At 46.5% G+C, this 26097-nt stretch overlaps 1 protein-coding gene across 18 annotated transcripts in view; it reads right to left on the reverse strand.

Annotated features, from left to right (window-relative positions):
* PARD3 (par-3 family cell polarity regulator) overlaps window positions 1–25114 on the reverse strand; it is a 574463-nt gene extending 549349 nt beyond the window's left edge. For 11 of the 18 annotated variants that reach the window (XM_040248382.1, XM_040248390.1, XM_040248385.1 and 8 more), the window contains exon 1: window positions 24687–25114. In XM_040248382.1, coding sequence (XP_040104316.1) covers window positions 24687–24806 — 120 coding nt within the window. In that variant the 5' untranslated portion in view covers window positions 24807–25114. The remainder of the gene's footprint in view (window positions 1–24686) is intronic. The other 7 variants (XM_040248391.1, XM_040248389.1, XM_040248386.1 and 4 more) reach the window with 1 other exon arrangement.
* Between the last annotated feature and the right edge of the window lie 983 nt (window positions 25115–26097).

Below are 26097 nucleotides of genomic sequence, written 5' to 3' on the forward strand. Positions count from 1 at the left end.
TTTATTTAAATTCATTTATGGGAATATTAAAGTGCTTCATACTAGAAAATAATGGCTAGAGCTTCATAAAAATGTCACTAATCATTCAGTTCACACAGTGAAGCTACCTGGGACATCAGGTGACATTTTTACTTAAATACAAAAGAAAAATGATTTCATACTTTTAAAAATGAATGGTTTTAGCGGATATATGAATACTTGTAACTGATTCATGGTTTTGTACAGCAGAAACTAACACAACATTGTAAAGCAATTATCCTCCAACCAAAAAAACGTTTAAAAAATGTTTTTTCTAATCTCAAATGACCTCAATCTCCCAAACTAGCACAAGTATCACATAGTCATATTTTGAAACCCCGACATCTAAATCTATGATTTTAACATTTTTCTTATTATTTCCTTAACTTTGCACTTTGAAATTTATACTCCAGTAGTGGCTTGGGATGAGACTTCCCCAGTGGTTCAGTGGTAAAGAATCCACTGGGAATGCAGGAGTCGGAGGAGGCGTAGATCCAATCTTTGGGTCAGGAAAATCCCCTGGAAGAGGAAATGGCAACCCACTCCAGTATTCTTGCCTGGAGAATCCCCATGGACAGATGAACCCACCGGACTACAGTCCTTAGGGTTACAAAGAGTCAGACACGACTGAAGCGACTTAGCACGCATGCACGCAGCAGCTTGGGGTAACCCAACCGACTCTTTCTGGCAACCATTTTTTAATTCTGGCCAAAGTTTTGACCCATAATCATTGACTGAAAGTGGCCACATGATGCTAGAGCATTGTCTGCTGGAAAAGCCCAAGTCAACACACAACACCCCAACGGTCTGAGTGATGTGAGTCTCACAAGGGAAGGGTAAGTGGGCTCTGACAGTCTGAAAGGCGCTAGAACCACCACCACCTGGGAGGACTGGCCAGCAGTTTTATGAATGGCAGTTGGAAGTAACTAGAGTCAGAGGCATCCTGTTACATCTGGGGATTAGAAAGGAACAGAGGCGCCCGCCAGTGTCTAATGGTACAGGAGAGCCACACACAGATTCTTATCCCATTCAAGTAACAAGCCCAAAAGATCCATTTAAAATCTACCCATTTCTGACACGCACTGCCTGGTTAGAAACTTAAAAATGGGCTTTAGGATTCTATGTCTATTTCGTTTCCAATATGTACATATAGACTTGCTTTCAGAAGTCCAAAGATATTATGCAGGCTTCAGTGAAAATGTGAGTGCTGTGCATCATTATATCAGGAGAATCAAACACCCAAAAGTGGGACACACAGCTTCAAGGCTTGCAAAGAGTTCGCCAAAGCAATTAGTCTAAAAACTAGCACCACACCCAGTTCAGAGTCAAGTAACTGAAAAACCACTGGGTGTTTGCCAACTTTTCTCAGTCCTAGGAAATTTAACAAAAATCCTCATAGATCTATTATTATGCACCTCAAGAATACAAAGATAAAACTCAGTTCATATGAACACTACTAAGGTGGTACAGACTGATCCAAACACAGTAGATAACAAGGACACATTCTTTCCGTATCATGGGGAGATGGGACACACTTAAAAGAATGAAACAAGTATGATTGCAACAGCAGAATCTGAACAAAAGATGGAATGTTGATCACATAACACCTCAGTGAGGTGAGTGGGCTTAGAGCTGTCATGGAAATGCTGAGACCAGATGTGCTTTACAATTCACTAAGGTCTGGGAGCATGTAAGCTGGACAAACAATGGTGAAGATATGGAGTGTTTCTGTATCTCAGGCAAGATGGAAGGAATCCTAGAAAACCGTAATGGCAAAGGAAATGTTTTAAGTCTTAAAGTGGAAAACAGACACTGTACAGTCATAACCCAGTCAGACTAGCAGGAAAGTTGTGGAAAATGTCATTCCACACCCAAAGCACAGGGCAGAGGGGCACCGTGGTGCACTGATAAAGCACCGCGGGGCCCGTAAAATGCAGGGGGTCCATGTGGACAGGTGGGAGATGCTCTGGACACGGGGACACCTTTGCATTTCATGCCCAGAGCATCCTCAGGAAACAAGAGCTATTTTTTTTCTGTTTGTTAATATTAAACTTCGGTTGTCAAACTGTTTTACACAGAATCCCAGTTCTGAAAAGCACTTGTGCCTCTTCCTGAAAGACAAGTTGATACAGTTACCATTCATCTCCAAGTCACTGCCTTGCTCTAGTATCAGGGAAGAATCTAAATGCTGCACATTAGATCAGTCATCCCCACAACAACCAAGCACCAGATGCCTGCCCTGGACAAGCTCAAGATCACACCCTTTACATAAGTGTCTCTCTTTAATCTTCAAAGAGAAGGACGGATGTATTACAGCCCAGCTAACAGATGATCAAAACGAGGCTGCAGACTTCATTCCTGGGCCCAGGGGCTCACGGCTGTGAGTGTGGTGTACCATCTAAGCCACGAGGCCTCCCCAGAGGAGGCAGGAAGAACCTCCCAGGCCAGCCAAGCACACACTGGTGCAACTTCTGGAAAGCAAACTGGCAAAATGCATAAACTGAGAGCCTTAAAAAAAGTTCATGACTTCCTCACCCCCCCAAAAATTATACACCTAATTTAAATAAATAATCCAAACCACTGACCAAATTTTATGCACCAGGATTGTTACAATACATTTAAACGGTGAAAAATGGGGCAACAAATTTCCAACAATAGGCAAATATGTATATATTCACACAGTGAAACACTAGATAGCCTTTAAATTTTGTTATGACAATTTTTAAAAGACATGAGAAGGACGGGAGGGGACCATGTTCAGTCCCTAGTCAGGGAACTAAGATCCTGCATGCCACACAACAAGGCCAAAAACAAAAAAAGAAAAAGCCATGGGAAAACGTAAACATATCAAGGAAACAAAGTCAGAACAATCATACATCATGATTTCAACTTATTTTTAAAAAGCATCTGTATTTATATACACACAAACATACAGAAATTCAGACTGAAAATACTCAAATTTTAGATTATTCTGGGTGGTGAGACTGTAGGTGAGGTAATCTGCTCTACAAAAACATCTGTACATTGCAAACTCCCTATAATAAGTATTTATGTTCTTGTAAATAATTAATGCAAACAAACATTTTTCAAGAAAGCATTCATCACACCTCTCAAACCAGCATCTCTGAAGAAGAACTGAGTGTTCACAGATGCTTCAGAGAGATTTTATCTGCACAGGCAGACTGTCTCAAACTCTCTGCAGCTTTGGATTGGGATAAAACTTCTCATATTCCTGGTTAATTATTGATGAATGTGGAAATTGCCTCATTTATTAAAGACTTATGTGCTTCCAAAGGCAAAGCAACACACTCTGAGGCTTGTAATCTGGTGCGAGCAAGCAGTTTCTAGTCTGTAATAGGATTACTTGTGGTGTTCTCATTCAAAGGACAAAATCCAATAAAATAAATTGTAGAGTGTGTTTGTTTAAGTAAAACACTTGTGCATTGTCTTCCACTTCCTCTGCCAGCTCTAATTTACCAATCAGTCAGATCCCCCAAAGAGGCAGAGACAACAATGATGCTGATGCATAAATGGCAGGGAGGGGGAAAGACCGGCGCACGGAGCACCCACGCAGAGGAGCGGAGAGGCAGAGGGGGCCTCAGAGGCTCTGCTCTGTGTGGAACTGGCGTTCATGCAACACAGCACTTGTAAGTAAATGAGAAGTTTGCAAATGAAGCAGGGAAAATCAAATTACAGCTGAGCTAATACAAACTGGCGGGGGCAGGGATGAAGCTTTTTGTGAGTTTTTTCCTAAATATTTCAGCAACGTACCCCAGTATAAATGGATTTTTAAAAGGTTTAATAAGCCATACAAAAACTGACTGCATTTCTTTAATCCTTGGAATTACATGAGAGGTATTTATTCCCTGGAAGACAAAAAAAAAGCCCGTCTCTGACTGTGAAATAAATCCCAAGTCTCTGACCAAAGAACTCACACAGTGCAGTAACCACCTTCCACCCCAGCCTCTCACATAGACACACATACATGATGCACCCACACTCTGGTTGATAGTTTAAGAGCATCACAAAATAGACAATCACCGCTTCCCTGGTGGTGCAGAGGTTAAAGCATCTGCCTGCAATGTGGGAGACCTGGGTTCGATCCCTGGGTCGGGAAAATCCCCTGGAGAAGGAAATGGCAACCCACTCCAGTATTCTTGTCTGGAGAATCCCATGGACAGAGGAGCTTGGTGGGCTACAGTCCACAGGTCGCAAAGAGTCGGACACGACTGAGCGACTTCACTTTCACTTTCACTTTCTTTCCACTGGGAGAAAAAGAAACCAAACTGAAGGCCTAGAAAGACTGAAGGCAGGAAGAGAAGGGGACGACAGAGGATGAGATGGCTGCATGGCATCACCAACTCAATAGACATGAGTTTGAGCAAGCTCCGGGAGTTGGTGAAGGACAGGGAAGCCTGGTGTGCTGCAGTCCATGGGGTCGCAAAAAGTCAGACACAACTAAGCGACTGAACTGAGCCCTCCTATACAACGTTCCATCATCTAACTGCTCCAACCCATCATTTCACTGTCCCTGACCCATTGTTACCAAAACACCAGTCCATGGGCCCAATGCACAGCAAGGCCAAATAACACCAAACTGTCAGAGTTTGGAGCAGAGAAAGGTTTACTTCAGGGTCACGCAAGGAGATGAGCGGCTCATGCCCTCAAAAACCCCAGACTCCCCCAAGAACTCTCAGCAAAGCCCTTTCCTAGAGAAGGAGAGGGAAGGGTGAGCGAGTTGTTGCAAACATCTTGGTGGCAGAGCCTGTGTTCCCGAGATCAGGTCACACACAGCAAGGGAACGATGCTCCTGTAAACCTCCACCAACTGGATGCTATTCTCTGTTCTGACGAGAAAGGACACGGTCCCCAGGCACAAGCGCCACCTCCGAGGTCCAGTCCTAGCTGAGATGAGCAGATCTCAGCTGGCGGCTCTCTCAGGGCCAGGTCCCCAGATCCTCTCCAGCCATCATCTCTGAGGGAGCAAGGGCACAGGATCCAACCACTCCTCAGGCTCTTCAGGCCACCCACACAGCGGTGGGAGGAAGAGCAGGCCCCACAGATGGTGACCCGTACCATGAGGCTGCAGAGGTGGGGACGGGGGGAGGGCCAGCACCACCGCAAGGCCTAGGCACAGCTAGCAGGTGGCCTTAGTGAGGGCTCTGGAGCCTGCAGGACATGGCCCCCAGCCTGTTCCCTGGGCCCCCAGCTCACCTGTTGGTTTGAGGCCAGGTGAGCTGGAGGGCCCGGGGGAGAAGGCCAGGATCTGCCTCTTACTTCTCTTGCTGCCTGATGACCACCACTCTACAGGAAGTTGACTGAACGCCTCCTAAGTCCCTCACTGACAGTTGGTTGCTTGTGGGTGGGGCCTAACACCAACCAATGGCTGAGCAAAACCACTAATGGTCCCTCACTGACAGTTGGTTGCTTGGAGGAGGGGCCCAGAGCTGTGCCAACCAATGGCTGAGCCGGGCCACTAACACTCATGCAGTAATGGGGTACAGGTTAATGGCAGCACAGCAATGGCCAGTGCTAAGGTCTGTGCCCAGCCACGCTCTATTACACCATCATCCAACGGCCCCTGACCCATCATCTACCTGTCCCTGACCCACTGTCTAACTGCTCCGATCCATCAGGATGCAGCCACAGCATTCTGGAAGGTGCCTTTGCACCACTCACTCTGCATGTACCTCCTGCTCTGCCCAACATCTACCTGTCCCTGACCCACTGTCTAACTGCTCCGATCCATCAGGATGCAGCCACAGCATTCTGGAAGGTGCCTTTGCACCACTCACTCTGCATGTACCTCCTGCTCTGCCCAACCCTGGGGCTAAGGAGGTGGGTGATAATAGAACAGAGTCCAAAGGGTCTTGCCAATTCTCTGAGGTAAGAAGAGATGAACATTTCAAATACCCGGCTCAGGCTACCAGTTCACTTTCCTCCCTCAATTCAAAAATGGTCATTAATCAAGCAGTACCTGTTCTCCCTCTCTTGACGCTTCACAGACTCCACTCCTCAGCACAGCAAATGCAAAAAAAAAACAAACCCTTAATATTCATTCAAGTTTAATGCTGTGCTGTGCTTAGTCGCTCAGTCAAGCCCCACTCTTTGTGATCCCATGGACTGTAGCCCGCCAAGCTCCTCTGTCCATGAGATTCTCCAGGCAAGAATACTGGAGTGGGTAACCTATCCCTTCTCCAGGGCATCTTCTCTGGAATCAAACCGGGGTCTCCTGCATGGCAGGCAGATTCTTTACCAGCTGAGCTACCAGGGAAGCCCCGATAAAAGACACAGACACATAAAAAAAAGTGGCTCCTCACTGCCAGAGGAGTATTTCTTAATCAATTCCAAGCATTAGTCATAGCTGTGGTGCAGTTTCCAAGGACACTGTTTTTCCACTAAGGACATACCTCCCCCTCTTTTAGCCACTTTATGGAAAAGTTATCCACCTCCTGGAACGTGAGTGTCCACCCACAATCTTTACAGCGACATCTGAGCACAGTAAATCCAACATGTGCAAGCCACAGTTGTCAGCAGGGGAAGCTGGACAGCACCAAGGATTCCCAGTGGAGAACCAGCACCATGCTGCAAAAGGAACATTCAAAAGGTCCTTCTTGATGGTATCAGCACCCTGTCTCTTAAAAATTCCTTCATGCATGCTCAGTCACTTAGTCACGTCTCTTTCCAACCCATGGACTGTGGCCCACTAGGTTCCTCTGTTCCCAGGTAAGAATACTGGAGTGGGTTGCCATTTCCTTTTCCAGGGGATCATCCCGACCCAGAGATTGAACCCACATCTCCTGTGTCTCCTGCTCTGGCAAGCAGATTCTTATCACTGAGCCACCTGGGAAGCCCCTTAAAAGTTCATCCTCTTCTAATTATTTACAAGTAATAAAACACAGAATAACACAGTCGAAATTATTGGGGTAACTTCCTTTCAAAAAGAAAATGTTTGTGTTAGTGATGCTTTATATCCCTATAACTGGATGTGGCTATGTTTGGATCTCTCTAGTTTGTGGGTGGGGAGGAGCAGAGGGTACCTTTTGGGCCACACCTGGGTCTGTGGCATAGATGACCCTGAGTGGTCTATGCAATAGCACATGGTGCCAGGCAAGGAGAAACAGAGACTGGGGCAGAGCCTTGAATCCTCCCTGGGAGGGTGGGAGGAAGACTGTCCCAGGGGCAACAGGGAAGCCCTGAATCTATCTGAACAGAAAGGCACAGCTCTGTCAACAACACAGGGGAAAGAATGGGAGAACCCAAGTGAGAAGAGAAATGAGGGCAAGAGGATTCCAGGCTAGGGAACCAGGAAACAGCACAGCTTTGGGGAAATATAAGAGTCCATTCTATTAAGATGGGCAGGTGAAGAGAGGTGGTGGGAGTCAGGGGAAAGGTAGGCAGGGGCCGTTTTCAGGCTGATACAGGTTGTTTTTGCCTGGAAGCCCTGCCAAGCCTCATGGACTTCTCTGAGCTGGAGAGTGTTGTGATAAAAGCTGTCCTTGGGGACTTTCCCTGCTGGGAACATGCAGGGTGGGTTACTGCACACTTGGGGGGGTGGGGGATGGGGTGGGGCGAGGGGGTCAGGAACCAGGAGATGCCCTTAACAAGTAGTGACTGGAGAACTTTATTCCCAAAGCCTGATAACCTATCAATTACATGTAAAGCGTTTCATTTTAAGTAAAACAGAATGTACGTAACCAGCACCACATTTAGAGCGTTACAGTGGAGCAGCATATTACCCAAAAGTAAGGCACTAAATAGCATGGTGAGCTTAACATATGGTTAAACTACCCCCTGAAAACTCCACTGAATCACCCATAAGCACCGGGGGGTGCTCCCACAATGAGAGGGCTCGGGAACGGACACCACACAGGGGACAGGTTCTCCCACTTCCAAAGCCACCTCCATCCACAGCACACACTCATGAGACAGTGGCTGCCTTCACCAGGCCTAATGTCTGCCTATCTCTGCTGAACCAACAGAAGTTAACTCATTATAGTGAAACACCCCAGTGATGCAATATCCATAAGCTTTTACCGCCACCCCCCCAAAAAAAATCCACATTAGAAAAATAACTAACTCTTCTTTAACCTTGACACTGGTTTTGGCAGGAAACATATAATTCAAAATACTACCAGATGTTCAAAAGTCCATCTCCACCATCTTCCAGAATCCCCTCTAAGAAAGGTAAACTCATATTCCAGTTCTAATTAGTACATGGAACATTGGAAGAGCTGCATTCTGAACACTGTTGCTTAGCAGACTGATGGAATTACTTCATTTCCTCATTGGTACATGAACTCGAAGATATATGACTAATTTACCTCACGAGACATTCCAACAAAGGAATCCTGAGCAGCACAGCCACTTTGAACCTCTCAGAGGAGATGCCATGTAAACCCAAGGTGTTACTATTTTTGTCTCTTTCTGCTGTACAGCCTGGGAAAGCTGACAGATTTCTGGCCTCATGAATTAGGAACTCCAATGACTTCTTAGATTTGTCAGCATTGACAGTTCAGGATATACACTTTATTACTGTGCCCAGACCAAAAAAAGGAGAACTTTACAACATGACACAGAGCAATTAAAAGAATGAATGTTTGATATTATCTGCAGCACACACACACACACACACACACACACACACACATACACCTCTATAGTGACAGCAAAATAAAGACGGTCACAAGTTCCTGGACTCTCCTGGCTTTGAGAAGTGCAGCCAGCATCCCCTGCCCTGGAATCTCTGCTGTTTAGTGACTGGTTTGGCACAGAGACTATAACGTTAGTGAGTTTGTGCTGGCTTCCATATTAAGGTCTTTATAGAGTGATAGCTTCCTCTTCTGACTCACAGGACACCCTCCCCAGGAACCCTGAGCCCTCCATGCTGGAGATGCAAAAACTAGGTGCCCTGGTCAACAGTCCCAGTGAACCCCAAACTGCTACCAACCCCACCAGCACCAAACATGTGAATGAATGCAGCCATCTAGGACCTTCCAGACCAGGTCACCTGCCAGCTATATAATATCCCCAAGTAACTCCAAATGAAGCAGAAGAATCACCCAGCTGAGCCTTGACCAAATCCTGACCCACTACATCATGAGATATAATTAGTTATTGATTTAAGCCATGAAGTTCTGGGTAGTTTTTTAAGCAGCAATACCTAAACATACATAAATTTTCAAACAACATTTTTACTAATCAACTCATGGTTAAGTGCTATTTGAAACCGCCAATTAAGAAAAAATTCTCACAAGGGGAGTGCTCCCAAACACATTACACCTTTAACTAAAGTAACTTCTAACAGGTCTGTAAGTAAGTTCTTATGGCTGCAGTACCTTTGAAGACACTGTTTTAAATATTGCACTTTGCATCTCTGAAATCTCCCTTGAGGAAAGCATGTCCTGTCTTTATCATCTCTGGCTGGTGAGCCCTGTACTGGGTCTTCCTGGCACTATGACTGGGGTTGGGGGGTTGGGGGGAGTGGCAGGAAGCCTGATCCCATGTGCAAACTTTCCAAATGAAGGTCGGTTGGCAAATCCATGTGAAGAATGACAGCTGGTCATCTGTCCTCTTTTTCCTACTTCAAGTAACAAAGGAAATGTATAAAAATGTAGGGATAGTATAAGGAGCTACAGTGCCAGGAAAAGCAAAGACTACAATGCCATTTGTTGTTGTCTTTGCTGTGCAGTCACTAAGTCATGTCCAACTCTTTGCGATCCCATGGACTGCAGTATGTCATGTTCCTGTCCTTTACTATCTCCTGGAGTTTGCTCAGATTCATGTCCACCAAGTCGGTGATGATATCTAACCATCTCATTCTCTGTCACTCTCTTCTCCTTTTGCCTTCAATCTTTCCCAACATCAGGGTCTTTTCTAATGAGTTGGCTCTTCGCATCAGGTGGCCAAAGTGTTGGAGTTTCAGCTTCAGCATCCGTCCTTCCAATGAATATTCAGGGTTGATTTTCTATAGGATCGACTGGTTTGATCTCCCTGCAGTCCAAGGGACTCTCAAGAGTCTTCTCCAACACCACAATTTGAAGGCATCAATTCTTCATTGCTCAGCCTTCTTAATGGTACAACTCTCACATTCATACATGACTACTGGAAAAACCATAGCTTTGACTATATGCACCTTTGTTGGTAAAGTGATGTCTTTGCTTTTTAAATACACTGTCTAGGTTTGTCATAGCTTTCCTTCCAAGGAGCAAACGTCTTTTCATTTCATGCCCAAGTTAATAAAATGGACCCAGGGGGGCAGGCACATTCTCTGACCCACATTCAGGTCCCCGAGGCCTCAGGCCAGAGGCAGCTGTTGCCCTTGCTCCCTGGTGTGGGGGTGGGGACTGACTGGAACATTCCAACAAGCTGAGAGTGGATGTGTGTGATAGGAATGCCCTTTGGCCTGGTGAGGGTATGCCTTCTCCTACACAGGCAGGCACAGCCACAAACAAGCCTGAAGAGAAGCTCTAGCAAAAAGTGCTCAGTCCACTGCTCACAAGCCTGCTTTACCCAAAACGAGAAGTCTTAGCTGTCCTGTCACTACACATCACAAACACCAAGAGGATAGCCCATGACTTGCACCAAATCTCACATGTGTGACTCAATATGACCTTTCCTTTCCCCCCTTATTTCTATCTCTTAGGCTGTCGATTTTACTGCTCCTCTGAACCTTTCAAGCCATTTCTGTCATTACTCAGACTAGATGTCCTTAAGAGTTAACAGCTGAAACCTCAGGAATACCTAGTACCGATGCTGTCAACTCAAAATTAATTAACAGGCAGGAGAAGAGAGTGATTTCATTTTGAAAAAGAATAGATTCTTATATATTTATACCTTGAACCACTTTTGCTATACACTAGAAACTAACACAAAACTGTCAATCAACTATGAGTTCAGTTCAGTCGCTCAGTCTTGTCCGATTCTTTGCAACCCCATGTATTGCAGTACGTCAGGCTTCCCTGTCCAGCACCAGCTCCTGGAGCTTGCTCAAACTCATGCCCATCCAACCATCGGTGATGCCATCCAACCATCTCATCCTCTGTCATCCCCTTCTCCTCCCAGCTTTCAATCCTTCCCAGCATCAGGGTCTTTTCAAATGAGTCAGTTCTTCACATCAGGTCAATCAACTATACTCCAATAGAAAATAGAAAAATTTTAAGCAGGGGAGTGACTTCAAAAGTCGGAAATAAAAATGTACAGGTGGAGCCATTGTCACTTAAGCGACCAGCCTGTGAGCACCCTGGCTGATCCTCTCAACTTTTGTTCTGGAAATTTCCATGTACAACTACAAGGCGGCAGGTCCCAGGTCACATAACACAACAACCCCTAAGGGCCCGGAGGCTGCTCTAAACCAATGGTTCTCCACCCTGGAAGCACAGAGAAACCCCGAGGAGCTTCAGAGCAATACCAGTATCCACTCCAACCGGGAGATCTGATTCCCTTGGTTCATGGGGAGCCTGAGCTTCCAGTTCTTAAAACCCTTTCAGATGTTCCTACCTGCAGCCAGAGTTGAGAGCAACTGCTCTGAAGCAGCTGTTGTTGTTTTAGTCAATAAGTTGTGCCAACTCTTCGTGATCCCATTGATTATAGACGGCCAGGCTCCTCTTTCCATGGGATTCTCTAGGCAAGAACAGCAGAGTGGGTTGCCATTTCCTCCTACAGGGGATCTTCCCGACTCAGGGATCAAACTCAAGTCTCCTTCATTGGTACGCAGGTTCTTTATCACTGAATCACCAGGGAAGCCCCTGGAATCATATGAGTGAGTGAAAGTCTCTCAGTCGTGTCCAACTCTTTGTGACCCCATGGACTATAGCCTGCCAGGCTCCCTGTCCATGGAATATTCCAGGCCACAATACTGGAGAGGGTAGCCGTTTGGATTCTTTACCAGCTGAGCTACCAGGGAAGCTTGGAATCATCTGAGGATCTGACTAAAATGCAGATTTTGAGAGCATCTCTCAGGGATGGGGTCCATGATTCTCCATTCCTAACAATCTTCCAAGCAAAGCCAGCACTGCTGATCCATAGACCACACCTGAGCAGCAAGGGGCTTTGACATCTAGCCTCCTTGACCCAGCCAGCTCCATCATCCCAAATGTGCACTTCTTCCCTTCACTCATGAGCCACCAGATGAAACCTAGATCAGAAAAGAACTTGTCTTCTCCAATGGGCACTGTTCATTCTTTCCTATAGAACAGTACAGGCCCTCCAGCCAGAGGGGTCACATCAGATGTACAACTGTTTGCCACCTTCTTAATCTTCTTTAGACCAAGCTTCCTCACCCATAAACTCAGAGTTGCCTCACTACCACTCCATGGGTTTAATGAGCATGAGCCCAGACTTAGGGCCTGATGTTACAAAATGCCCCCAGAGTGCTAACCATGCCTGTTGATAATAAGCGTTAACACTGCTACTCTTACCTGATACATACCACTGTGTCCTGGTTACCCTCCTACCTGTCAGAAACTCCTCAACAAATTGGGACTGAGATGTGATGGGTATCACTGTTAAAGGTACTTTCTCAACAGCTCCCCAATGTGACAGGCAGATAAATAACGCCCTTGATACAGCACTTCTTGTGCAAGAGCTTTCTATCATCCATTCTAACCTAAAAAAGGTTATTGACACCAAAAGACAGCCCAGGACCAAAAACTCTTCTGCTTTAGACTAAAACTCCACCCCAATCACCCATCAGAACAGATCTGTCTAAAATGCTCCCAAGTCGAAGAGTACGATTTAAGTGTTCTCAGAGAACATAAAGAAATACTCAAGATGACACGAATGCGTTAATTAACTCAATGGGAGGAAGTTTGCACAATGTACAGGTGTATCAAATAACGGTGCACACTTCTAAGTATCTTACAACTTTGTCAATTACACCTTAATAAAGCTGGGGAGAAAAAACTCCCCCAGAGCTATTTCTCTACAGTTTTGTTATAAAATGCTGGGGTATTCTGGAAAGGTTCTGAAAGCACTATTTATCACTTTCATTACAAAGCACAAAAACAATGGAAACGATATATATCAATTCCAACCAACCGTGTTGCTGTATCTCTTTTTAGGCCTTGTGTGAATCAAAAGCTTTGGATTTCAAATGCACTCACCTGACACAATGTTTATAAACAAATACTGGAAGGAATCAAGGTCAAAATACGAATGCTACACAACTAGATAAGCTTTATTGTTTTAAACACTAGCAACTTCCCTAAATACATATGCAGAGAGGGAGGAAGCTTGAATTAATAAGGTGTTTAAAGTCCTCAAAGAGAGGAAGACAACTCTCAATACTGTGAAAGGGAAAAGGTAAGTAAGAAGTGGTCCTCTTGGGCATGAACTCAGTTGAGTTTTGATGAGTTGGCAAGTCTGGCATTTCAGCACAGCCCCACCCAGAGATCTGAGGAAGCCTCCCAGGCACCACTCCTGGTTCAGAATGATAAATAGGTCAACTCTTGGGCGAAGTCTTCAGGTGATTGGCATTGGGTGCCTTTAGCTGAACTAAAGTATTAAACCCCTGGAGAAGGAAATGCCAATCCACCCCAGTACTGTTGCCTGGAAAATCCCATGGACAGAGGAGCCTGGTACGCTACAGTCTATGGGGTCGCAAAGAGTCGGACACGACTGAGTGACTTCACTTCACTTCAAAGTATTAAAAGTTGTATCAATCTGTCAACCCTTACAACTATCTACCCAAGCAAAAGATGTTTGGTGTTCATTTACTGCTGATTTAGCTGCCCAAAATCACCATCTTAAAGATACAGAAAAGAGTGAAGAAGTGTTATGGGCATGTGAGTTATAGAGGCCTATAGAATAAAGGATCAGAGCGGTCACAAAACTGTCAACCTTCGCATTTTTTTCATAACTCAGATTATCTCTTTGCGCTCCAAGGTACTCTCAGAACTACTGCTGCTGCTACTAGTTAATAAATGCTAAAGGTCTTTAAAACAGCTGTCTGAAAGATCTTTAAGATTTTTTAAATATCAATAGAATTTACAATTTCTAGTTTTACTCTTTCCAACTTTCAAAAGATTTCTTTAATGGAAAAATGTGTAACCAGTGCCTTTTAAAATATTGTAAATATAGCAAAGAAAGGTTCCATAATCTCCATTCATCTAGCAGTATGGTAGCTGCAATTATTTTAAAAAATAAGAAGGGCTAATAGGACTTCCCTGGTGGTCCAGTGGTTAAGAATCTGCATGCCAATTCAGGGGACAGGAGTTCAATCCCTGGTCCAGGTGGATCCCATACGCCACAGAGCAACTAAGCTCGAGTGCAGCTACCGAAACCCACTCACCCTAGAGCCTGAGCTCTGCAACAAGAGAAGTCACCGAAATGAGAAGCCCGAGCACCACAACAAGGAGTAGCCCCAGTTTGCCACAACTTGAGAAAGTCCACAGGCAGCAACGAAGACCCAGCACAGCCAAAAATAAATAGATAAAGTTAACAAAAAAAAGAAGAGGCTAATAACAGAAAAAGCTACAGAGTTAGGATAAACACACTTCTTGATCTGTAAAAGAATCAGCTATGGATTATTAGAACATTTCTTTTTCCCTATTTCCAACTGAGTTAGTAAAAGTACCAAAACTGAAATACTAAATACTGGAGTTTCTATAGTACTTTTAAGAAGAAAGTGCTAACTCTTTGACAAACCATCTTGAAAAATGACAACTAGAATTATAAATCAAATAAAAATCAAGTTGATTTTATGAATTAGCCATTAAAACTGTGTCTAATTTCTGTGTGAAACTTGAAGGAAAGGAAAAGATCTAAAACTGACTAAGAGTCTGTAATAGGGCAGGGGAATTATCTATATTAAATCCCTTAATCTCTGTGACTGCTGACTAAAGAAAACATTTCCAAATTACAGATGAGAAAACTGAGGCTCAGAGAGCTGGTGAGACTTATCAAAGTTCAAAACTACCATGGCCAAAACCAAAAACGAGGAAAGATATTCCTCTATGGACATCTTTGGAACATCTATAACAATGTCACTGGGATTTTATTTCTCAAACAGCAGTATGCTTTCAAGACTTTTAAAGGGAGAACTCTTTTTTACCCCCAAATATTCAATATTCCACATCTAGAACAGTTCTAAGGAAGATGAGAAGAAACAATTTAGAAGCATTTATTCAAGTGAGCCTTAATCACTTGTGACCTTTCTTAGCAAGAGCGAAAGAAGAGTACAGCTCTCAAGCTCTCTGCTTTACTTCCAGCAATGCCTTTTTACAACATTCTCTCTTTAAACGTTCACAACAATCCCATGAAGGGCATGGATCCTAGGCTGACAGAGGTTACCGTTCTTGCTTTCTGATACACAAATGATGTAATCTGTTCTTCTGAATCCTGGCCCAGACTGTGTCATACTGATGTGCTTGCCTCGTAGAAGGAGAAAAACAAAAAGCGCCTACCACCAAACTTTCCACCTCCAGCTAATTGTGTTTTACCAAACATCTGTGTTTTTAAAAAGTGGGTCATGAAATACAAAAGATAAAACTGACTCCACTATTAAAAATTCAGGGTTTTATTAGCTTTCCAGTTTTCCTTGAAAAAAATATATTCCCAATAGTATATGCCTTCATAATTTAAAATATGACTCATTTCATATTCCTCAGGCAGTACAAATGCAGAAATGCCACCATCTTCCAGATGCAGTTGTTTAAGTAGTTATCAACCCACTTTCATGTAGCGATCCCCTGATTTGTCTGAAAGGTTTTTTCCCAGATCTCTGCTGCTGCTGTTGCTAAGTTGCTTCAGTCGTGTCCAACTCTGTGCGACCCCATAGACGGCAGCCCACCAGACTCCTCCGTGCCTGGGATTCTCCAGGCAAGAACACTGGAGTGGGTTGCCATTTCCTTCTCCAATGCGTGAAAGTGAAGCTCTGTCCATGGGATTTTCCAGGCAAAAGTACTGGAGTGGGCTGCCATTACCTTCTCCGCCCAGATCTCTAAAAAAGCAATAAAAATACCAAATTCTACATTCAGCTTTCATGGATTTAGTGATTTGTCATATCCTATATGGTGGTTCACCAGGAACCAATAACCTGCACATCTCACCTCCTTCTTCTACAGGTGCTGCTGGCTGGAATGAGAGAATCTCAGGTTAGACTATACCCCTGTTGGGCAGAAATCTGGCTAAGTATTATTCACATATGACTTTGCACAACAGGTTTCAGAATTACAAATGGTAGGTATATCTTAAAAGCCTTCCTGTGTTCCCTGGGAAATGGATTATTTTTAAATTCTAGATTCAGTATTAGATTTGAAAAAAATTAAATCATGAACATGAAAAAATATTTCCCAGTTTTTATTGTATACTGCAAAGAACTAGAACAAAATAGCCCACTCTCATCTCAAACACTTATACAGAAACAGCCTTTCTGTGTTTTTCATCTGTTAATACCACATATTTTTAGTATTTAGGAACCTTAGGTTTTTTTATATATAGTGAGTTGTTTTCTAAAATAAACAGAGAAGGAAATATTGCTTTGTATCATAGAATATCTCTAAGAGGTCTTTTCAGATCCCTGTACAGGGATGCAGTAAAAAACGAGAAAAACTGCACACCAGGAAAAAATAAACCTGAGTTCCAAAAACTTGCCTTATCATTTCTGAATATTAAAGAACATTAAAAGTAGGGACCAGTCATCTCTAAAGCCCCTTAAATCGATATCACCATAAAAATACCAAATTCATGAATCCATTTGTGCATGCATGTGTACACACACGCCATACATTTAGAACCATGCAGAATCATACATTTAGCTACACTTCACAAAGGACACAGTCTTATTAAGTTACTTCTGAGCATGTAATTTATTTTAAAAGATATTTATCTTGGGACAGTAAGGAATTCTGAGGGACAGTCCAGGCAAAATACATCCTAACTTTCAAACAGCATATGTCTGACCTGCGGGTCAACCCCATCATTTCAAAGTAAAGGAAGCAAAACATTCTCACAGGGAGGGTCGGGGGAGTTGAGATCTACTCTGTTCACGCCTCTGAAAAGCCTCTCATGCCTGATGGTCCCATGGGCACAACCACCAACCAAGCGGACTCAAGGTGGCTGTTGCCCAGGAGGACAGAAAGCAGAAGCCCAGCCCAGAACTTCTGAGTATGGGGAGATGAAGATGGGAAAACTGATGCACACAGAGCCTGTGGGATCTGCCAAAGCTCAAAACCAAGAACTGGAAAAGTTCTTCCATGATGGACATCTTAGGTCATCTGAATCAACCGCCAGGGCAGCTGGTGGACTGGGCTGAGGGAGAACAAGGCAGAATAGGTGAACGGATAGTTGGTGAAGCCTTTACAGGGGCCCTAGGGAATGTGGATTCTCAGCAGTCAGGGGCTTAGCAGACAGCACCGGGAGAAAGCAGGCAACATCGAGAAAGCAGGTTCACACATTGTATGGAAAACTCCTAAAAATAGCCCTTCTTCATTTGAACATCTCTGACACAGAAAAACATGTTTTATGGGACTCTCATAAAATACCCAAAAATGGAGCTCTGCCCATAGTGGCTTATGCAGACTATTTTTTTTTTTTTAAGCATCTTTATTGAGATATAACAATATATTACAAAATTCACCCATTTAAAGTGTACAATTCAGTGATGTTTATAGTATACTTACAGAGGCATACAACCATCATCACTATCTAAATTGAGAACATTTTCACCATCCCAAAGATCAACCCCATCCGCATAAACAGTCACCTACCATTCTTCAACCCCAAGGCCCTGGCAACCACTACTCTACTTTCTGTATCTACAGATTTGTCTATTCTGGTCATTTTGTAAATATGGACTCATAGTATGTGGGCCTTTATGACTGGCTTCCTTTATGTAGCATACTGTTTGCAAGGTGCATCTCTAGTGAGGCATGTATCACAGCTTCGTCCATCTTTACAGCTTAATAATATTCTAATGTACAGATATACCACATTTTATTCAGTTGATGAACATTTGACTTATTCTATTTTTTGGCTGTTATGAATCATGTCATAGACATTCATGTATATATTTTTTCTATGATGTGTTTTCAACTTCTCATGTGTGTGTATAAGCTAGTATTGAGAGTGAAAAAACTAAATAATTCACATTTCAAGTCATTTGGAAAGAAGCTGGAAATTGTATTTCTAAGTTACAATATTAGTCGATGGAGGAGAAAAGAATAAACAAAAGTAATATTTAATGGCAGGAACACATAAAGATGGAAGGTCAGATACAGGAAGACAGAGCCATGAAGGAAAAGCATTTTTACATAATCCTTCCAAATGGAAAAAAATTTTCAATTGGATAAAATAATGCCTATAAGGCAAAAAACAATCACCTTCCTATTATGATCATAGAACTTTGCATTTCTTTTTATTAAGATTTTTCTCTTTTTCATGTAAAACAGAAAAGATACCAAAAATTGGTAAAATGCATAAATTTTCTGAGCCCTGTTCCACTGCCATTGACCTTGATGGCCACTTGGACTGCTACGTGAGTGGCCAAGTGGGAGAAAAGTCACCTCTGTGGGCTGCCCACCTCTACCCCATGGAAAAGCACCTCCACTTGGGGAAAGCACTTTCCCAGACCAAGCACTTTCCCAGATGGATGTTTCTTCCCATCCTTGAAAAAGGGCAGAGGGCTCGGGTCATCTTTCAAGTGTTCACCACCACCCACCTGCATCCAACTCTAGGCTTGAACAAACCTTCCAGCACAGATGGAGATTCTGTACACGTGCGCTTTGATGTGCACACGTTACCTCCCGTGCCCAATTCACCACATTCGCCACAAGCCAAGAAGCACGTCTCATCGCCAGATTCTCCCTATGAATCTCAGATCCTAAACATTTCTGTTTACTCCTGGCACTTACCCACGGATCCCAACTGACAGAATTAGAAGCGCCAGACCCAGCACAGGTGTGTCTTGGGGCCAGATTCCTGCACTGCCCTGGCCACCAGCCTTGAAACAGGCCCGAAGCAAACCCCAGGATGACTCCTCTGCTCTGGCTGAAAAACGGACCAAACTCCTTGAAAACAAATGATACCAAAGAATAACTTCCAGGTACCCTGAAACCACACTAAATCAATCTCTTTGTCCTAATACGCCAAACATACCAAATTTTAAAGTCTTCAAAATCATACAGTCTTCCAAGCAAAAGTGCACTTTTTGTGTGAGAATACATGCCATGTATTTATCCTCAATTTTGCACCTACTCAGCTTGTAAGATGACTATGTGGCAGATACAGTAAGACTGAGGCAGGACCATCACCTTCAAGCACCTCACCTGGAGGAGAAAGGGCAGAGTTCTGTTCCAAAACAAACACTCCGAAGCACCCACAACAAAGCACATTCCTCCAGGTCAGTACGGGAGCTGTGGGAAGCAGGGAGAACCTCAAACAGCCTAGGGTGCGGGGCCAGCCTGAGCTGAGCTGAGTGAGGCTCAAGAGAGGAGCAGATGTGAAGCAAGCAAGTGATCTAGGCAGGAGAAACTGAAAATGCCAGAGCAAAGGCAGGAAAGCGAAAGCAAGGCCAAATGGGTAGGGGTGAAGTGGGAGGGTCTGGGGTGGAAGAGGCAGGAGGGGTCCTACAAGGGACAGGCTCTGCCAAGGTGGCAGGACCTGGCCTCTGGGGAAAGCTGATATTGGGGTCCTTAAGCAGAAGAGTACATGGAAATGTGCATTTCAGAAAGATCAACCATTCAGACATGTTTCTTCTTTTTTGAAGAGGAAGATGAGAAAATGTTAACAAAATGTTAATAAAATGTATTGCATTTCACTATTCAAAAATACGGTCATTCAAACTCTGCAACAATTTCCTAAAAGTTTCCTATTTTCCTAAAAGTTTCAATAGCCTTGTGAATGTGTAACAACATGTGGTCATCCATCTGTCCGCAAGAAATCACACACCAAACACAAGAGTCTTCCTACAAACCATGACTTAGATGGTTTTGGTAAACATCCTCCTCGCCCCCAAAAAAGGAAAGTATATTTTCAAAAGTTACCGCCCATAAATTTATGTTTGTGGGGTTTCTTTATACCATTAAACTGAAAGTGAAAGTTTCTCAGTCATGTCCGCCTCTTTTCTCCAGGCCAGAATACTGGGTAGCCTTCCCCTTCTCCAGTGGATCTTTCCAACCCAGGGATGGAACCCAGGTCTCCCGCATTGGAGGTGGATTCTTTACCAGCTGAGCCACAGATAAATTGCTATTAAATAACTCTTAAGGTTTCCATGCTCGAGGAACAGAAGCAGTGGCCCCTACACAAATAAAAATGGAGGCCCAGAAGTCAACCCAGAGTAAAGCTGTAACAGCCGTGATTTTTACATTCTCTACTTTATACACACACACACATAATGTGCTCTTCTGATTGTGGTGTTGCTTAGGCAAATATTACCATTCCTACCTATTCTTTAATTAAATTACACACTGTCTTCCTGAGCAAAGAGAGAAAACCCAAACAGGACTGGCAAGACTACTCGGGAAAGTCTTGCAGGCAGTGAAGTGAGTGAGACCATTTGGTGAGTGAAACCAATCAGGGATCCAGATGCAGAGCTGAGGAGCTGGCCATTCATCACCCCTCAGCACTCACAGGAACCCTGCAGGGCAGGAGCCTGTTCAAGATGAGGAAATGAGGCTCCGTAGGGCTGGTCTGCCCAAGGTTAAATGGTGAAAAAACCAGCGTTTCTGTGGTCTGAAGGTGATCCTGGTCCTCTGCCCAGAAGAGAACTAGTCCTGCCCAAACACCTCAGTCCCCCTGGACCATCAGACTGTACAAAGCCTCGGGGTCTCATCCTGGCATTCCCGGCCCTCCTCAGCTTGGTCCTGCCGCCATCTGACGGGACAGCAGCACAGAAGCCAAACTAGCCCTGATGCTCACCAGCAATGCCCTTTCACCCCTCAGCATGGCAGCCAACACACTCCAGATTCACACGCCCAGACCCACCGGACACCTGTCAAACCAGGACACCTAGGCCAGGCAGGTGGTTTTGGGGGTCACCCCACTACCCAGTTAGGAAGTGCCATCCTAAATCCAAGCCAGCCTTCCCACTGACTAAGCCCAGTGTATGCAAACCCCAGTGATTCCAGGAGATTGCCACCCCCAGGCTATAATGACCACTTCCATCTCTGAAATCCAGAAGCAGCTACTCTCTGTATGCACCACCCTGTTGCTAATTAATGTTATTGTCTACTGTTATTCATAGTTTAATATATTCACCCTATTGCCCAGATTACATTCTTGAGAGCAAGAATTCAGCCTTACATTTCTTCATAGAGCATGACATTTTGCACACAGTAGCCCTGCAACAAATAAACAATTTTTTTTTTAAAATAATGGACCGGGGACGCCGCGGGGCGGCCCCGCCGTCCCCTTGCCCGCGGTGGGGGGGGGGGGGGGGGGACGCGCGGGGCCGGGGGGCCGGTGGCGCGCGCCAGTCGCCGCCGTCACGCGCGTCCGCGCACGTGTCCCTCCCCTCTGTCCCGGCCGGCAGGGAGAGGAAGGACGGCACGCGGACGTCGGCGCGGCCCTTGCGGTCTCCCCTTCTTAAAAAAAAATAAATAAATAAATAAATAAATAAAAGAATGGAGATTTTTTTTTCCTGCTAACCAGAGTTGAGGTGCACAGCAGGAAAAAATGGGAAGTCTCAGGCCAGCCCTGATCCACTGAGAATAAAGAAAGAGCAGGCAAAGCCCTGAGAAGCCAAGTGACCACATTACACAGTCCGGGCAGTTGTTGCTCTGCACCCTGTGTCCATCGGGGACCATGGATGAGTCAGGCCACAGGCAGGAGTAGAACAGTCCATATGACACGGTCCTCCATGTCTAGCAGGGCGCCCTCCTCAGAGATGGTCCGGATGAGGATGGGTGGATGGGGAAGAACAGCCAACCGATTTTCACCCATCAGGGATCATAAACAGAAAAACAGTTTTTAACTGGAGAAAAAAAAAAAGTGCTATGAATAACTGTAAGCCTTCAAATATCTGCTTATTGAGGACATTTCTGGTATTCAGTCACACCACTCCACTGCCCAGAAAAACGTATTTGTTTAACCTGAAAACAGCTTAAATATAATGCCAAAAATTAGCCCCACCACACCACAAAATGCTCACTGCACAGAAAGTCTTAGTGGCTTGGGATCATTCTTTCTCTTTCTTTTTTCCTTTAATTTCTTTCTTTCTTTTTCCAGCTTAGCTGGTTTTTATACAAAGCCATAAACATGATATTCCCCCATTTTCCCCCACCAGATGGGAGTTCAGCATGGCACATGTCACCTAGCAACCAAACACCACTCTACAGCTACCCAGTTACCCAGTTCTTCATACAAAATTTATCTTGTTCTATTCAACAGTAAGGGGTAAGGAAGAGATAAGAGGATAAAAGTTAAAACAAGTGTTAATAAGTGTTTGCTTCATAACCATTTTAAAAGAGGTGGGCAAAATGGAAAGAATTTCATCTTAGCCATTACCTAATCATTTAAGAGGAAAAAAATACAAATGGACCTGGAAGAAACTCCAGCTCATCCAACACTGGAGGGTCAACAGTCTCCTGATCCAATGACTGAACTTTGTAGACCACAAAGACCATTTTAAAATTTACCCGCTGAACTGTGAATTGCACTTAAAGAGAATTTAAACAATTTTGGAAGCCCCTGAATCATCTCTGAGTCATTTATATCCAACTCCAATAACACCTTCACTCTCTGAGCATGATCCTTCCTTCCTTCCTTCCATCTCCACCAGGAACAATAATCAGTCTCACGCCTACCCTTCAAAACTCAGCCCTGATGCTGCTTCTCTTAGGTGCCTTCCCAGGTGCCCTGCAGAAACCTATGCTTCCTTCTTCATGCTCCCCAGTCATTGCAAAACCACCACCACTGACACCTAAAGACAAAGTCCAGCTCCCTCACCGAGGCCTCTCAACTCCATCTACTCAAAACCCCAGAGGCCTGTCTTCTTCCCACTGCGCGTAACTCGCCAGTCCAAAGGCTGGCTACCCTCACTGGCAGGACCGTGTAGCCTCTCTCCTTGAGTCTCACAGTCCAATTTCCACAAGCAGCCAGTGGATCTCACAGATGTCCAGCACCCAGAACAATGCCTCAGTCACAGCAAATGCTTAAGAATTTCTGTGGAGCATACAAATGACCCAAACAACTACATTTGTATCTCCCAAACAAGCTGTTCCACCCACATGCATCGTGTGCATAATGAAATATGACTAATGTTAAGCATGTTAATGTTTAAGCATGTAAATGACTAATGTTAAGCAGGTCCATTTTAAGCATGTAAGCCGAGAAACGTCCATCACTCCTCTGTACTGGGAACCTGGGCACACTGCAAAGTATATATTATTCTCCTTCCTCTCACGGTTTATTTTGTTGGTTTCCTGAGTACATGTGCAATCTGATTATTGGTACAGAACATTTAGATCACAAACTGTCATCCATAAACAACCCTTTAAAATGCTCAAGGTATGTTCAGAGGTTGACAGTGGTTCAAGATAAGCAGGTGCCCAATTTCCACTAATTTTATTTGATTTTCAATAAAAGTTCAACCAACTGTAAGGAACATTTTAGAGCCCTGAAGTAAAGTCAACATCTTCCATCACTGTCACGTTCTTAAACTTCCCCAAGATTATCATTAAAAGGCCAAACGTGGGCTAATTTTCCTCTATCCTCAAAACAGGAGTGTAAAAATTTTTTTTTTCCTCTGTGGCCCCCAGACCCACAGGGCTCAAACCACTCCAAGATCGGGGACAAAACGGGAATTCTGAAAGTGACTGTGCTTTCCAACCAACGTTCCTCTGGCGCAAAGGAAATATCCTCAGGTGCTTGAGAGAAACTTGGGAGGCGTGGGCTGTTGTCAAACAGACACAGACGATAAAACAATTTAACAAAAAGCCTTTTCACTTCTGACACATTGTAGAGGAATGCAGGGAAGTGGAGACAATGTTATCACTCCACGGGGAAAAGGGAAATCCACTCCACTCGAGGCCGGGGCGCGGCCTGGGCTCCGCAGGGAGCTCGGTGCAGACGGGTCCACGGCGAGGTGCCGGCAGGAGCACTCGGAATTCGGTGACCCATCTCCAGGCTGTGCTCCCAGGAGCCAGCTGTGCTCCCGGGCCTCTCGGTCTCCGAAGTGCTGGGCTCCAGCGACGATCGCGAGGCCAGCTGGAGCTGGTCGCTCCCGGCGCCGCGCCCCCACCCGCCCCGGGACCCCCGGCCGGCAGGGCACGCAGGAGGCCCCCTTCCCACCGCCCGGCGCGGGGGGCGCAGAGGCACCAGCGAGCCACTCTCCCCGCGCGCGGGCCGAACTCCGCTCCAGCAGGAAAAGTTCCCTCGCCCGGCCTCCGCCCGCGGCCCAGGGCGGGGAGCCGGGGCCGCAGCCCGCGGCCGGGAGCAGGCTCCGCATGCCCCGCCGCGGCTCGGGCTCGGCTCCCCGGAAGCTCGGGGCGCCGGCGGCCAGGCCTCGAAGGAACAGCGGGGGCCGGGCGCGGGGAAGTTTGCGGCCCGCAGCCCGGCCGGGGGGCGCAGGCCGGGCCGGCCGCCGCGCGCTCCCTCTCCCCGCCTCCGCCGCCGCCTCCCCTTCCAGGAAGCGCCATATTGATCCCGGCGCCTTCCCTCCTCCCGCTCCTCCGCCCCTCCTCCGCCCCCTCGGCCGCCCGCCCGCGCCCGCCCGCGCCCCCGGCCCCTCACCTTGGCGATGGCCTTCCGGTAGCGGGTCACCGCTTGCTGGATGAGGCTGAAAACTTTCATGTGGCCGTCCCCGCACGGCACGACCACCCGGGTCCTCCCGAAGCACACGGTCACTTTCATGCCGCCGCCGCCGCCGCCGCCGCGGGCCGGCCCGCGCCCCTCGGTGACCGCGGCCGGAGGGGCCGGAGCGCCCTGGGCCGAGGCGACTGCACGCGGGGCGCGCGGCGCGGGGCGCGGGGCGCGAGGCTAGGGGCCGCGGCCGGGGGCCCGATCGGCTCGCATGCCCGGCCTGTCGCCCTCGCCGCGCCTAGCCCGGCCTGGCCCCGGGCTCGCCCGCCTGTGCCCGCGCGGCGCCGCAGCCTCCGGCCACCTGTTCGGTGTGTGTCGTCGCGCTCGGCGGCCGGGCCGTGTGGCGCTGGCGCGGCGCTCGCTCCGGGCCGCGGGGGAGGGGACGCGGCGAGGGGAGGGACGGGGAGGAGGCGAGGGGAGGGGAGCGGAGGGGAGGGACAAGGAGGGAGGGGAAGGGACCAGACGGGAGGGGAGGGGAGGGGAGGGGAGGGGCGCGGCCGGCCCCCAACACACTGCACACGCGGAGACCTGGCGCGGGGCGCGGGGCGGCCTCCCTCCTCCGCAGCCCCCGGCCCCCACCTCCCGCACCCCCCCTCCTTTGTCGCTGTGGATCCCCCTCCTGGCGCTGGAGGGGCCCAGGCGGAATCGCGGCTGACTCCACACTACCCCAAATGTCCAGGGGGTGCGGGGGTGGGGGGGGGAGAGTGGCTCCCGCCCGATCGCCCCCAACTCCCAAACCCCCCACCCCGCCCCCAGAGGCCAGGAGTAAGGGGGCTGCTCTGCGGGGAGGCCTTTCTCCCCAGGCCACCACTTACCTTGAAGTTCTTGTGACCCCGTGGTGACCCACCCGCTTTGTCGTTTGCAACTCCGACATCAGCAGTTCTCATCGTTTTATTTCTTAGAATTCGGCAACCCAAGCAATCTGAACGCAAAGTTAGGAACAAGGCACTAGGAAGGCCACCGCGGCCCTGGGGAAGAAAGCAGCGCCATATGGAGTCACCTGCGTGGGGATCCGCGACAGTTTAATAGAGGAACCGACACCACGTCAAGAAAAGTAACTGAGGCTCCTGTTATGGCAGGAATCTCAGTGTTCCTGGCAACTGTGTGTCTCTCTGTTCAGAGAATGCAAGTGTCAACAAAGAGTCATCGCTGGCTCAGGTCTGTCCCAAACGATAGTGGATTCATTTTTTGCCAGCGTCTCTAGGGCTTGTGAAAGTGATCAACAGCTCCATGGGCTCGAGGAGAACTTCAGCAGGTACAGTTGGTGACCGTCCACCTCCCTTTTTAAACTAAGGAAACAAGACAGGTTAATCTGCTTTTTGGAGCCCTGCACTTTCCACTG

This window comes from Oryx dammah, unplaced genomic scaffold (genome assembly GCF_014754425.2).
Source record: "Oryx dammah isolate SB20612 unplaced genomic scaffold, SCBI_Odam_1.1 HiC_scaffold_10, whole genome shotgun sequence".
Taxonomy (NCBI): Eukaryota; Metazoa; Chordata; class Mammalia; order Artiodactyla; family Bovidae; genus Oryx; species Oryx dammah.